General features: G+C 40.6%; 1 protein-coding gene across 5 annotated transcripts in view; it reads left to right on the top strand.

Annotated features, from left to right (window-relative positions):
- The window catches only part of NRF1 (nuclear respiratory factor 1), a 94,237-nt gene that overhangs the window by 10,676 nt on the left and 68,920 nt on the right, over positions 1-14,641 (top strand). For all 5 annotated transcript variants that reach the window (XM_067534945.1, XM_067534943.1, XM_067534941.1 and 2 more), the window contains exon 2: positions 13,248-13,479. In XM_067534945.1, the coding sequence (XP_067391046.1) occupies positions 13,257-13,479 (223 nt within the window). In that variant the 5' untranslated portion in view covers positions 13,248-13,256. The remainder of the gene's footprint in view (positions 1-13,247; positions 13,480-14,641) is intronic.

Below are 14,641 nucleotides of genomic sequence, written 5' to 3'. Positions count from 1 at the left end.
CTTATTGCAGCACTCCTAGTCCCTGCTGACTCCAGGGGAGAGAGCAGAATTCTGGTAGGAGTTGTCCTGCATGACTTTATGGAGCACCACAATGAGGCCTTCTCCATGCATACTGAAGCATGAGGAGATTAATATATGGCAACTTGTACTCTAATTAAATGTTACATGAGCCTTCTGCCAATACTGTTTCTGTTAAAACTGAGAGGCTAAACTACAAAATAATTGCATATGTGTTATGAAATAAATATAAGATCAAGTTTTCTATTACTGGCTTTTAGAAATTCAATTGATGTTCCAACAATGGATTGCATTATCAAAAGCTGACTGATTTTTTTTTTTTTTTTTTTTTTGTAGAATCATATTGGTTTCCTCTTAAGTTTGTAATCCCTTTGTTTAGTATGAAATGTACATGTTCCCTGCACTTGTACTGCTATACTGAACTTTGATGGAAAATTAAGTAGAAAGATTGCCTTCTTTGTCCCTTCTTGGTCCTCTTCACTTAGGGCTTGGATACACAGGGAAATGTACAGGCATAATTATACTGCTGTATTTATACTGACATAACTTCTGGAATAAAAGTGTCCACGTGGATAGTTATACTGATATAATTATACTGGTAAATTTCTCTGAGACAAACCTTTCTCATGGAATAGTCAAGTCGTGTGATGGGTTTTAGATTAGTTTTTTATTAACTTTCAGCAATAGTGAAGACTTAAACTGACCTCCAGCCTGACTAATAGCACTATTTCCCTGTTCGGAGACTAGTTGCCCTGGATCCTGGTGCACCTTCGATAGGTAGAATGATGCCAAATAGATTGTTCCCAGAATGTGAAACTGTATATACCTTTTGACCCTTCACAACAGCCAACTCATCATGATTGACAGACTCCATAAAGGCATCAAGAAGCTGGACTATCAGAAGATTCCAAAATTTGCACTTGATGGGAAGCATGAAAAATGTCTTCCATTCTTCCTCTAAACATGGCTAAATTTGGACTCAGTTGTCTCGAAAAGAATTGAATTATTGAGGGTGAGGGCTTTACAGTGAAACTACCTTTTCCTTTGCCCTCACCACTATCACTCAGTCTTTGAACACATAACAAAAGCATGTGTAAAAGTACAGTTGTTACAATGAAGCATAGGGAGGGAGGCCTTCTCTGAGATAAGAGATACCATGTATGGCTTCATCGATGCCAACCAGCTCCTCAGATTTCCCCTGGAAGTGCATTGACAGCCGCTGTGGAGTACAAAGTTCAGTTGTCTTATACTCCCATCAGTAGAACTTATCTGAAAGGTGGACACCTGTCTCTTTCACCACCTGAAGCTTCTAACCGACCTTCAAGATTATCCCTAGGTGTATAGCACGTTGCAGTAGTCTAGTTTTCATGTAACAAAGACAAAAATAACTGACCATTCCTCTGATTCAGACCAACACAATCTAATGGCTGTCCAAGGTGAAAGGTGTTTCTTACTACTATTGCTATTTGGGAGCAAAGGAGGGTCTAGCACAAGATGCTGATACTGAGAGCAGCTCTGAAAGGCAGACAAGTGCTCTCAGCTGAGGGCAGTTGCAATCTTTGTGAGTTCTTCAGACTGATACAATGCTTCCCTGTTCTTTGATCTGCTAAATCTTAAACTCTATGGCTTTTATTCATGAGATGTTAAGAAGCTCATTCATGGTCTTGTCAGGGGCTAATGTAGAGCTGAGTATTTCTGGCGCATTGATATTCTCTCATGGCTTTCTCTAGTAGTGTCACAAAGACATTGAAGAAGCAGCCTGTAGTGGCCAAGCCCTGTGTTAGTCGCTGAAGGAGTAAAAGCACTTACCTTAATTTGCAAATACACTGAAACCTGTTTCAGAAACCAGTTTCATAGTAAAGAGGCTGATCTGGAATTAAAGCCATTGGAAAACCACATTAAGTAATTTAGCGGTTAACTATTGATGGGTGCAGCTGAAATCCTGCAGCCTGCTGTCCAACAGCCAAGTCAGACACCTGCTGCCCACAAGAATTAGCAGACCCAAATCACAGGAATCCCCCCGGTTAGCTCACCACAACAGCATGTGTGAACAAAAGTGCCAGTATGATATTCATTGCCTAAGGCAAAGCAAACATGACTGTTTGCAGTGCATGGTTGAATGCATGAAGGGGATGTTAAACTCCAGATGTTGTCTACATTACAAACAGGAAAAGAAACAGGGAGGAGGTATTCTGCTTGGTAGCAAAGCTCAATGAAAACATGTTCCATACCTGGGCAGCTGAAGTCAAAACCACAAGAAGTGTGAAAAAGCTGAATAAAAAATGGAATCTGTTACAAACAGCCAGCTGCTGGGAATGTGTGTTTAGTGCAAGAAGATTCAACCAATTAACTCTACACTGAACTTCTGTGTGAAGTCAAAATTATCATTGCCAATTACCTACTCACTAATAACAAAGGAAACAAACAGATAAGGGATTTGGGGGAAACAGCAACATTACTAATTTAAGTAAATTAAGAAGTCTGCCAACAGGGTTGTTATCCTTGAGAGGAAATATGTAAAAGTGGCCCACTCTCCTATGCTAACCCTCTACATTAATTTAATTTTTAAAAGGGAACATGATGCATGTATTGTGTCAAACAACCACCATGTTGGTTTCTGTTCTTTCCTGCCTCCCCCGTTTGCCTAATACTACCTTCCCCAGGGTCCTGTTTTGTTTCACTTGATTAGATTGTATATTATAGGCCCTGTACCGAAGGGGTCTTAACAAAGAGTGTCAAATTGGTTGATAGCCTGCAGGACACTCAGATAGAGACAGCCACAATAAAATACCATAGTCAACTAGCCAGAAGACTGCCACATCTTATTAAATAGGTATGGCCTGTGTCACAGAGATCTCTGCTTTTGTGAACTCCAGGCTGGGCTATTGCAATTTACTAGATACGAGCACCCCTATGCTTAATTAAAAAAAAAACTTCAGTTAGAGCAGAATGCAGCATCGTGACTCTTCAGTAACACTAGCTGCTGAGAGGATGTCACCCCAGTGCTTTGCTCTTTATAGCAGCTTCCCATAGAACATATAGGGTCATGTTTAAGGTCTCTTAATTTTCCGGGCTCTGAATGGACTTGGTCCTGCAATTTATAGATCCCAAAGTCAGAAAGGGCCATTGTAATCATCTGGTCTGACCAGTATAACACAGACTAGAGAACTTTCCCAAAATAATTCCTAGAGCAGAGCTTTTAGAAAAAATCCAGTCTTGATTTAAAATTTCTGAGTGATGGAGAATCCACCATGACCCTTGACAAATTGTTCGTTTGTTAATTGCTCTCACCGGTAAGAATGTATGCCTTATTTCCAATCTGTTTGTCTAGCTTCAATTTTCAGCCATTAGACTGTATTATATCTAAATAAAAAACAGGATAGGGAATTGGGTATTAAGTTTCCTCGTCCTCTGCTGTCATTGCTGGGAGGGGAAGATATTGGCTGGGTACAGTAGAATCTTAGAGTTACGAACACCAGAGTTACAAACTGACCAGTCAACCACATACCTCATTTGGAACTGTATGCACGCAATCAGGAAGCAGTAGAAACAAAAAAAACCCCAGGCAAATAGAGTATAGTACTGTGTTAAATGTAAACTACTAAAAAAAAAGGGGGGGGGGGTGGAGCAGCATTTTTCATCTGTATAGTAAAGTTTCAAAGCTGTATTAAGTCAATGTTCAGTTATAAGCTTGAAAGAACAACCATAATGTTTTGTTCAGAGTTACAAACAACCTCCATTCCCAAGGTGTTTGTAACTCTGAGGTTCTCCTGTAGCTCACTCTGTCGTAAGCGGGTACAGAGGAGGAGGAAGGGAGTCCAAGCTGGCTTGTGAATTGCCAAGTAATCATTTCAGAGGGGTAGCTGTGTTAGTCTGTATACAGCAAAAACAACGAGAGTTCTGTAGCACTTTAAAGACTAACAAAAACTGCATCTAAGGAAGTGAGCTGAAGCTCACGAAAGCTTATGCCTACTGAAATTAAATTTGTTAGTCTTTAAAGTGCTACAGAACTCTCATTGTTTTTGCAAGTAATCATTGGCATTGCACCTGCTTACGGCAGATCTTGATAAGGTGCTTGCAATTGCTAGTGCTTTTTCTCTCCACTCAGTATAATTTGTAAAGTCTATCATTCCGTTTTCAAGGATGATAGAAATGAACACATCTTTCACAGAACGTTGCAATTTGGCCATCAAAAGCTGCCACTCATGTTTCTGGAGTCCTTGCCTATCTCTGATAAATACTGTGAGAGTCCTTTTGAACATCACTCCCTTGTGTCTGCTTGGATGACTGTTTCCCTCTGCCCAATGATTTCGTTTGGAAAAGGGCTGTGCTGTAGCTGATGGTTCAATCTGAATGACGAATGGCCTCAACAGGTGCCACCAATGATTTATTAATTTGATCTTTTGTTAAGCGTTGTTACCTGGCTCACAAAAAATTAAGTAACTTACAGAAAACATTGGAGATCACCACAAGAAAGTAGCTGTACTCTTCCCTTTGCTGTTGTGGTCTTGCTATTTTTGTGACTCAGCCTTGATCTCGAATGCAAAAGCTTCCTTCTGTATCATTTTGTAAAATATAAATCTACCTCTGATTATGTGGGAAGAAAATGTTGTACTCTGATGGTGAAGCAGTGCTGATTTCTACAAAACAAGATTATTTTTTTTAAAGAATGTATCATGATAGCTTCTTGGCATACATGTTGCTACAGAGATATAACTAACCATGGCTTAAAAAAGAGATTTCATCCCTCAGAGTATTTTTCTGAAATGTCCAAGCCAGTTATAATTAAAAATGAGGGTCTGGTTATTTAGTATTTTGGAGAGACCGAGAGCAAAGCCTGCACTGTGGTATTTCATCACTCTTCATTGCTCATTTCTGCCTACCCCTTCAGAATCAGAGTGCACACCTGCGTTCCCCAGGCTTCAATCTCTATTATCCAATGGCTGCTCTGTTTAGAGAACGAAGGAGCATATGTGTCAGGTATGCGTGCTGAGAGAGTGCGCACACATAGACACACATAGACATAGTGGGTTTCAATGTGAATTGTCTAAATTGTCAACTCAAGCCTTTTTCTGTATTCAAATTCAGTTTTCGTTCAGAAAATGTTTGGTTTTTTAAAGGAATCTTCTGAGGCGAGTAGACCAAAAAAGTTGGCTTGTATTAAAAAATAAATTCTGAACCAGGCTGAACAAAATTCCTAAAGTAAATTTAAATGATGGAAAGTAAATTAGATTTAAAGTGTTTATCTCTACTAATTCTCTTCATGGGCAGAAAGGTCTGTGGTGTTAAGGTCAATGACAGCAAGCAAACATATTTTTGTAGCATGGGGGGAGCCAAGGCTCCTTTCATATATTTTGATGAACAGTGAAATAGTTAACGATGTGGATGGACTAAACGATGTGGATGGACTAAACGATGTGGATGGATTAAAGCATCACCACTGGCATAGGAATTAGCACCCACTGAAATGACTGGGGCAGTTCATACTTGAGTGTTGTTTCAAGCCCTCTGCAAATTCAGGCAGACATTACACCATTACAGTCACATTTTTGGAGGTTTTCTTCGCCAGCATAATAAGTAGAGACATTTTTGTAATGAAAGCTAATGCTGTGGAGAATAACTCTCCTGGCCTCCTTGCTGCTGGCTAGTCTTTCACACACTCCCCTCCTAGATCAAGCGCCACACTTCGATTCATTAAAGAAGTGTTTCCCATTAATCGTCAGGTTAATAGCATCTTTGTATGTTATAACAAATGTGTCAAACCTCAAAATGTTTTGGGGCTTTCTGCTTTTAGTTACTGCTGGGGCATTGGAAATCTGTGCGGTATTTCCAGGAAAGTGGGGTCTTTCTGTGGATTTTTTTGTACTTCCAGTGAGGTTTTTTTTTTTTTTTTGAGAATGCAAGCATTTTAATACTTTAAAGAGTAGTTTCTAACCTCTGTAGTTGTAAAGTTGAAGAAAACTTTCTGAATTTGGCCTGATGCAGTGCTGCATCCACAGACTAAAACTATAACTTTGAGAGCCATAAATAACCTGCCCAGTTCCCTTTCATGGAGTGTTTAACTCTGAAACATAATGGCAATTTAAATATCAACAATCGTGCTTCTGATCATTTAGTGCAGGTCTTCTCAAACTTTATATTGTGGTCCATGTCCTTTCTTGCACACCGCCCCTTTCAGCATCCTGATATCACATGCTTCCTACAGCAGTTTGAAATAGTAATAGTTCAGTGGTAAGGAGGTGAGGTTGAAATAAATTCAGGGCTTGTCTATGTGGGAAAATTTTACCAGTTATACCAGTATGGTTATGTAGGTCTATGCCTCGCTCTCCTCACCCAGTTTGGACACTTTTTGCAGTATGAGGGGTTTCTTTTTGTTTTGTTTTGTCTTTTGGTTTAGCTTAAACCCCTTCCCAAGTGATGTAAACTAAACTGAAAAAGTCACTCTTATGCCAGAATAAGAGCATCCAGGCAGGGATTTACGCCAAATATATATGCTTGCATTCACTCCTTCAATTATACCAAAAACTTTCCTATGTAGACAAGGCCTCAATTTAATTTGCGTGTGATTTGCTCAATTTCCAGTAGACTTCATGCTTAATAGGATCAATTTCCTCGTTGCCTGCAGCCATCAACTCCTAGGCTCTTTCCAGATTAGTTAGTAGTTTGGTTTTTTCTTCCTGTAGGCTTGTTCTTCTAGTTCTGGTGTCAATAGCAAATCTGATCGCAGTTGAATTCACATCAAAGAAACCTCTGATTTATAAAGATATAAAGCAGCTGCACAGGGTGTAGAGAAGGGTGTATTTTTTTTGTTTAGTTGATCAAAAAATACCTTTTGTATATCAGAAAACATTGTCAAAGATTTTTGAACTGAGCTACAACAACCAGGAAATGTCTTCATGAGCATCATAAGTTTTAGTCTTCCTGGATGCAAGATAGATAGTTGCTTTCCTGTGGAGACAGAAACAAACTTGCTGACTGCTGTTTGATGATAATGTGTTGTCCACTGGGACAGGCTTCATCTGAAGGGACACTCCATGAGAATAACACAATAGGTTTGAAAGATACAAATACAGTGGTCATCATCCTGATGATTGTCTTCTGGGAAGGGGTGGGAGGTGGAAGATTTCCAGGAGCTGGGAAATGGGAAAATCGGGGGGATTGGTAGATGCTGCAGATGTTGGGGAAGAAATTAAATAACAAAACCAAACATTTTCCTCCTACTCCTGTCCCCCCCCCCCCCCAAAAAAAAAAAGAAAAAGAAAAAAGAAGAAGCTGTGTGAAATAAAGAGAATTTTATTTACAACTATTCACTTAGGCTACAAATGACCCTAGTAGTCAATGTATTAGAACTTGTCTGTCTGGCTTGAATGAATTTGCCCAAAAATAAAAAAGCACATTGTTCTGGAACCCAGCGTTGAAGGCTTTAAAGAGCTCGGTCATCTAAATATAATAATGTCCAGCACTTATTGCACTTTTCATCAGTAGATCTCCAAAGCACTTTGCAAAGGAGATCGGTATCAGTGTCCATTAATATGCAGATGGTGAACTCTTGCTTTATTAGCAGGAGAGAATAGTAGTTTCCTGCATGCACACTTAATAAAAGGCAAGAAAAATCAAAAACAAAAAATTCTAATAGAATATCAGTGAGAGCAACAAACCACAAATTGCTACAAATTGTAGGAGGGACTCATTTGGGAGGAATTGGGAGAAGGAGAAAGAATTCTGTTAATGAATGATTCCACTGTTAACAAGACCACTCATTATTTGGGGCAGTCTCAGAAACACCAGATTAAGGCCGGGTCTACACTAAAAAGTTTTGTCAGAATAGCTCTGTTGGTCAGGAATGCGGAGGAAAAATACCACACTGTAGCTATCCCAGCAAAACCCCCACTGTAAATGCAGCTAGGTAACATAATTCGGGAAGATGGTCTTACTATCCCACCAGAAAAACTACTCCTTGTCAGCATGAGAAGGGTCTATCCTAGGGGGTTCACCCGGTATAGCTATACTGTCAAAGTGTTTGTAGTGTAGAAAAGGCTTATGAGCGTGTACTGTGAACTAGACTAGAGTGAATGTTACCATTCATGAGGTCAAATGTGTATGTGTGACTTTGTGTAGTTACTCAAGAAATATTAATGTCAGTTATACAATTGTTCATTTACTGTCTCAAAAATGCAGTGATTATAATTTAATAGTTGAATAAGTGTCAAACGTTATCCCAAAAGAGCCAGAGCATCATAGCTAATTGTATCAAGTGGAGCCGTCTACAGCCACGCATATTTTTTAATATTAAACATGTAATCTCTGAAGACTACATTCCTCAATGTGCAATATTTCTTTGTGATTCAGACAATCTTCATACTGTATACAATGCTCCATTTCATTCAGAAGCTAGCCTTCAGAGGCCATGTCATTATGTGAAAGGGTGACATTGAGCTGTTTTGATCTGCAAAATCATGCTTTGGTTATCCTTGTTCTAATATCAACTCTTTAAGTTGATTAACTTTTTTTAAATGAAGAGAACATTTAATGTTGCATTGCTCCATAAAATAAAGCCACTGGATACCTATGTAAGAGGCAGAGTAACTGAAAAGGCTGGGTCCATCAAGCCTCTTCATTTTAAAGTAGAACTATATAAATCATTTGTTTTTTGGTTCACAGGCAATTCTGAAAATTAAAAAAAATCATTTTGGGTCGATTGAAACATTTTGTTTCACCTCAAACCAAATATTTCCTTTGATACTCGGCTCTATTTTCTTTTACTTTTTAAAATAAAATTAAAGGTAATTTTAGAAAAGTCCTGTTGAGTCAAAGTCTACACGTTTCTTTTTGAAAATGTTGATGCAAAATGTGTTTTACCTTTTCAGTGTTTTAGGGGTTTTTGTTTTGTACTGAAACAATTCACCAAAATCTATACAAATTTTATGAAAAGTTTTGGTCAACCAAAACCTGCATTTTTATTAAAAAAACCCTCTTTTTTCTTACTCAAATTCCCCCCCTCCTCCCCCCCAGCTCTACTTTAAAATTTCTTACAATTTTCCTTTCCTGGTTCCTGTAGGACAGTGACAAATAAGTTGCTCCATCATAAGAACTTGACTGATGTTTTCGATTTGCTTCAATGTCCTCTTGACATCTTGCTCTGTTTTTCTTCTGGGAGATATTTGAATTGCTACTATTTCTGGATGGCTCTTATTTAACAATCTGCCTCGTAAACAGAGCTGGGCAATAGCATCATCTTGCTCTACTGGTCTGTGATTATTATAGGTGATTTGAAGGTGACTTACTACTAAGTATAATCTTTATAGCCTGATGCAATAGGTCCTGTGGTAGCATTTTTGCTATCATGTAGGATTGAGTTCCTCTAGAGTATATTTAGCTAGAAATTGAAACTTAGGCCCGGTCTACACATACAAGTTAGATCACACATACAAGTTAGGTCAACTTAGTTACGTTGCTCAGGAGTGTGAAGAAGCCCTGGTAGAGACGCAGATGTAGCTACTGTCACTTAGGGAGGTGGTGGTCTTTCAGTGATGGAAAAACCCTTCCTGTTGCTGTAAGGTCCATCTATACTACAGGGTGGTTTATGCCACATAGCTATGGTGCCATAGAACTATTCCACCCTCCTCCCTGTAGTATAAACATGGCCTTAGAGATGTATGGTCTCAATTGGATCTTTCTCATCTCCCATACTATTTGGCAGCTTTCAGCCAAGTATCTCAAAATGCTTCTCTCACGATAAATCTTCCCTGAGAGGGTGAGTGGTGGGGTTATTCCCATGTACAGATGGAGTGCCTGATATCAGATGGTTAACCGATTTCTGTTCCATACAGGTATACTGTCATCACCCTAGTGTCTGAGCTGCTTCCATTAGCACATTAAGTGACATAACTAACGTCTGTTGTCTGTGGTTTGTTCTGTTCTGGTGAAGGTTATGCAGACATGAAGTCAGACATGGAACTGTAGTCTTAGTCCCATTTCTCTATTCTAGCCACTAGACCATGCTCCCTTCTTCCTGCGCACCAGGCAGGTCACGCAAATGCGCATATGAGCCATGTGATCAGATCAAGCACTTGGATATCACAGTGACTAAATCCTTTCTCCCACCCCACTACAGAAATAGGGCATCTGTTTTTAGACTGTCTGACTCTCCGATCAGCTGTGATATGAATCAGTATCACCCTAACCTTTAGAAACTTCTCTGTGTATTACTGCACTGTCACTGTCTGATTAATTAAAATCCACCCCCTAATAATACTTGGCACTTTCCGGCTGCTTTCTGTCCCATGATCTCAAAGCACATCACAAATAGCTGATTGAGACATAACACTTTTTTATAAGTTGGTGTTGCATGTGGCGCCTGTATAGTAGACTGGGTTCCTAGCAGTGGTGGTGGAATCTCACTATACATTTCACTGACATCAGAAAAACACCTAATAGAAAGTGATGGGGGAGAAACCAGCCATGAACATACATGGAAAGATAAATGGCCCTAAGTAGTTTGTGGAGTTCAGGCTGTTCTGGCCATGTTTGGAGACCTCTTCCTTTCCTTTGTACTAGTGAATAAGTTCTCACTCCCTCACCTAAAACAGTGACCTGAGAGTTGCCTTCATGGCTTTTGACTAGGTCCAAGGCTCTCCTATCGGGATCATAAAAATAGTGACTTCTATTTTTTATTTTTATTTTGAAATTTTTTTAAGAGCATGTGAGGCTGCCCAAATGTCAGGAAATCACTGATTAGGTTTGCCAGTTTACTGGGCAGGGGAAGTTGGTCTGTCAGATATCCTTGCAACTCCTGGGGACAACATTGCGTTCATGGTTACGTCAAGTGGGCCTGATGCCAGGCAATGTATGTATGATCAAACCAGATCCCTTATGATATTCCACTTTATGTACAGCTGAGGTTGTGGGAGGTCACTGTTCATTCTCTCTCTCTCTCTCTCTCCATCCAATATCACCCACCCACACTAGCAACCTTCTTCCCACTTTGCTTTGGCCATTGCTTCAGCGCACACTGTATTTGGATCATTACAAATTGCCTTGTCGGTTTCCAGGTCCTCCCTATTATGCGAGAAATATCATACCTCAAAATACCCAACTCCAGACAATCTATTTATACACCCTTCAGCATCAATGTAGAGGGCATTCTATTATCCATCCTTTGTAACTTCCTATAGTATTAAGCGGGGGATGGAAATCCTTGGGATTCACATAGGTTTCTCTAAATTTATTTTTCCTTTTTAATAATTTAAAAGAAAAAAGCCTCTCCAAGGAATTGAGTCTCCTGCCCTTGGGATGCATCTTCTGTTTCCTGAAGAAACAGATGCTATTAGAAAGTCAGAAATGTGGAAAGAGATTTCAGAATAGACTCTCTTTCAGTTTTACATAAATCTTTTTAAGGGCTTCTCTTTCATGCTCGGTGTCCTTTGGGATGGATCTCTCTTTGGTGGTGTAGATCTCACTTAAACGTCACTTGTACCTGTGTGACAGAGCAAGGCAAACGCTGGCACCTGTAGGCTTTAGAAACCAGCCTGTGACTAAAATCTCGAAGGGTTTTAAATGTGGCACTGGGTCCTCTCTCTAGACCCCGTTTGACTTGCTCCTCCCTTTACCTCCAAAATCCTTGAGCCTATTCGCACTCCCTCGACTGCCTCTTCTCAAATGCCTTTCTGGATCTGCTGCACGCTGGGTTCCACCCTCTTCATTTCATCTCTTCTGAAGGTCACCAATGACCTACCTCTTGGGCATATCTAGAACCTGGCCTAAACTAATATTTTAAAGGTGTGATGCTAACATGTGTTAGTTAATGTGTACCCACATCATAACTTAAATCCTAGTCTCAACAAGTCCTTGAAGCCTCTTCTGTGTTCACACCATAGTTGGTTACTTCCAAATCTACCTTTTCTGCCACCTGACATCTTGTCCTGGGTATTCTGACACCAACTTAGACACCACATGGCAGAAACTGAATGACATCTTTCTCCTATGCCCGAAAACATCCAGGCTGTTGCTAAATCCTGACAGCTCTTTATTTATAATCTTTTTCAATTCAATCTTTTTCTTTCCATCCTGACTGCTATATCCCTTATCTGAGCATTGATTATCTACTGCTTTGATTACCGCAACTACCTTTTTTCTTGTCTCCTTGCTTCTTGTCTCAGTCTGCTTAAAATGCTGCTGCAAAAAATGTTTCTCCCACAGCTTTGACCGTGTCATGCCCTTTCTCAAATATCACTCTAGGTTTCCCCTCTCCTTCTGAATCAAATGCAAGCTTCTGGTCCTTTCCACTTCACCCCACACACATTCTTGCGTCTCTTTCTTCCTCCTACTTTTCCCTTCACTCCGTGCAAACCTCCTCCCTAACAGATGTATCTGTTTCCTGCCCTGTGCTCTCATCTTCCTGATTTCTTCCTTTGTGTCTCTTGTGCCTGCAGTGATCTTCCATGTTTTTTGTCCCAGTTAACCGCCCTCTCTTCATTCACACCTCTCCTTTTAAAAATCACTTCTTCCACGAAGCCTTTCAGTGATAACGGATCAGGGACAAAAATCTGAGTGTCAGAGTATAACAACTCTCACACAACACGTGGCTTGCACATGTGCCTGCAAAAGGCCATTTCTTTGCCCCTGTCTTTTCCCCAAGCTTTTTCAGGGACTGTGTGAGGGTGGATGAGTTAATGTTTGTAAAGTTCTTTGAGAATATACAACATTATATAAGTGCTACATAGTTATTCCTTTATTCAGTAGTTCTAGGCATGTCAGACAAGGGTACTTCATGAAACCTTTGTGTTCAGCCATAAAGATTCTAACCTGATGCCCAGACTCTAAACAGGAAACACAATTTAAAAATAACCTCAACGTAGTTTAGTGGCAGCAGTTTGTATCTTGAGTCAAACATCTTGATGTGTGTGGGGGGAGGGTGGGACTCTCACTGTACCAAGTGTAATAGGATCCTGGAGGACTACTTCTTCAACAAAAATTATCCCCCCCCAGAGTGCCTCAGTGTTTGGAAGCAAGGGTTTTTCAAACATCTTGTTTTAAATTTCCAGTTTTTTCTCTGCTTCCCAGTGCAACCATCCATTCAGTCGTCCGGAGGGCATCTTTCACTGGGTAGGATAACTACCATTCTCGGTCAATGGAGTGATCTGTGTGTGGCAGAAGAGACGTTCAACCCCATTTTATTACATTGCATCAGTTTAGTAATGTCTGTCTTGTGATCTCGTCTCCCTTAACAGTAGCCATTAATGGAAGGACACGGGGTGACCAAAACAGAACACATGGACACCATCGAGGCCCATGCAGTGGCCCAGCAGGTGCAGCAGGTCCATGTGGCCACCTACACAGAACACAGCATGTTGAGTGCAGACGAAGATTCACCGTCTTCTCCTGAGGATACCTCCTATGATGACTCTGATATTCTCAACTCTACTGCTGCTGATGAGGTCACCGCCCATCTGGCTGCGGCAGGTAAGTTTACTTGGGCACTTGTGATTGCCTACGGTCCTGTTGCTTGGTCATGGGTTGCAAATAGTGCTTGAGTGCAGTCATTTAATGTGACTGACCTCTCTCTTCTCCAAACTGGGCTGGGTGGTGATTGCATCAGGTTTACTCACCGGCCCTGCAATGCCAACTGAATGAGTATCGCTGTATTGAGTAACATCACGCTGATATCCACAGCGACGTGGTGCTGGGGAAAAAATATTGCTAAAATGCAAGTGCCAGCGGTGTCTGATTGCTGTGCAAAAAGGTAAATGAAAGGCAGAAAATTTCAAAGGGCAGCTAGCTTCCATCACCAACTAAAATAGTGTAGCATAAAGAACACTAACCAAAATAACTCAATAAATCCCTCACAACCCAGAATAGGAAGGAAACTGACACATCTTTAGCCTCGCCTAAGAAGATGCCACTAATGGGCTTGTGCATATTTTAAGCAGGAAAACATTCCAAAGTCACAGGCCCTCTCCAGTGAAGCCCCTATCGCCCGTCTTTGAAATCATGGATTGGTCCTAACCCCATTGGTCTCAAATAGAGTGGCAGATAGGCCGGCCTGCGATTGGTTAACATCATTTATATGACAAAGTAAAACCTTGGAGTGCACTTCCTGAACAAAAGGCAACCTATGAAGCTAAGGACGTTTATTGAAATTCTTTAGTATCACATGCAGTGCCATATAGTCAACGTACGTCAGTGGGGTATGAAATGTAAACGTGTTGAGCACTGAGTGCCTGGCTTGAAGAGCTTACAATCTAAAGGGACAAGAAGGGGCAGTACAGAGCATTGTACAACAGAATATGCCCAGCACATAACGGGACATAACATTTACAACTCGCTTGCTTCAAGGAACAGGTGGGGCTTGTTCAGGAGTCTCTGTAATAAGGAGTGGGAGGGCAATAGGCAACTTACTTCAAAGGCTGTTCAAAGCTTATGACGTGCAAAAGAAAGCTGAAAAGGAGCAGCCAGGAGACCTCTGAGTATAGAAAGCAAATGGGTATAGTAGGAAATAGGGGAGGAGATGTACGTGGACTGAGGTTGTGCAGAGCTTTGAAAGAGAGAATGATTAACTTGAATTTGATGTGTAAGGAGAGTGAAAGCCAATGAAGGGACTCGAGCGAGGGCGTGATGGTGTGGT

The sequence above is a fragment of the Emydura macquarii genome, unplaced genomic scaffold, assembly GCF_026122565.2.
Source record: "Emydura macquarii macquarii isolate MOO-44397 ecotype Brisbane River unplaced genomic scaffold, CSIRO-AGI_Emac_v2 contig_3470, whole genome shotgun sequence".
Classification (NCBI taxonomy): Eukaryota; Metazoa; Chordata; order Testudines; family Chelidae; genus Emydura; species Emydura macquarii.
Note: the sequence above shows the minus strand (reverse complement) of the source record. Positions and strands in the feature narration are given on the sequence as shown.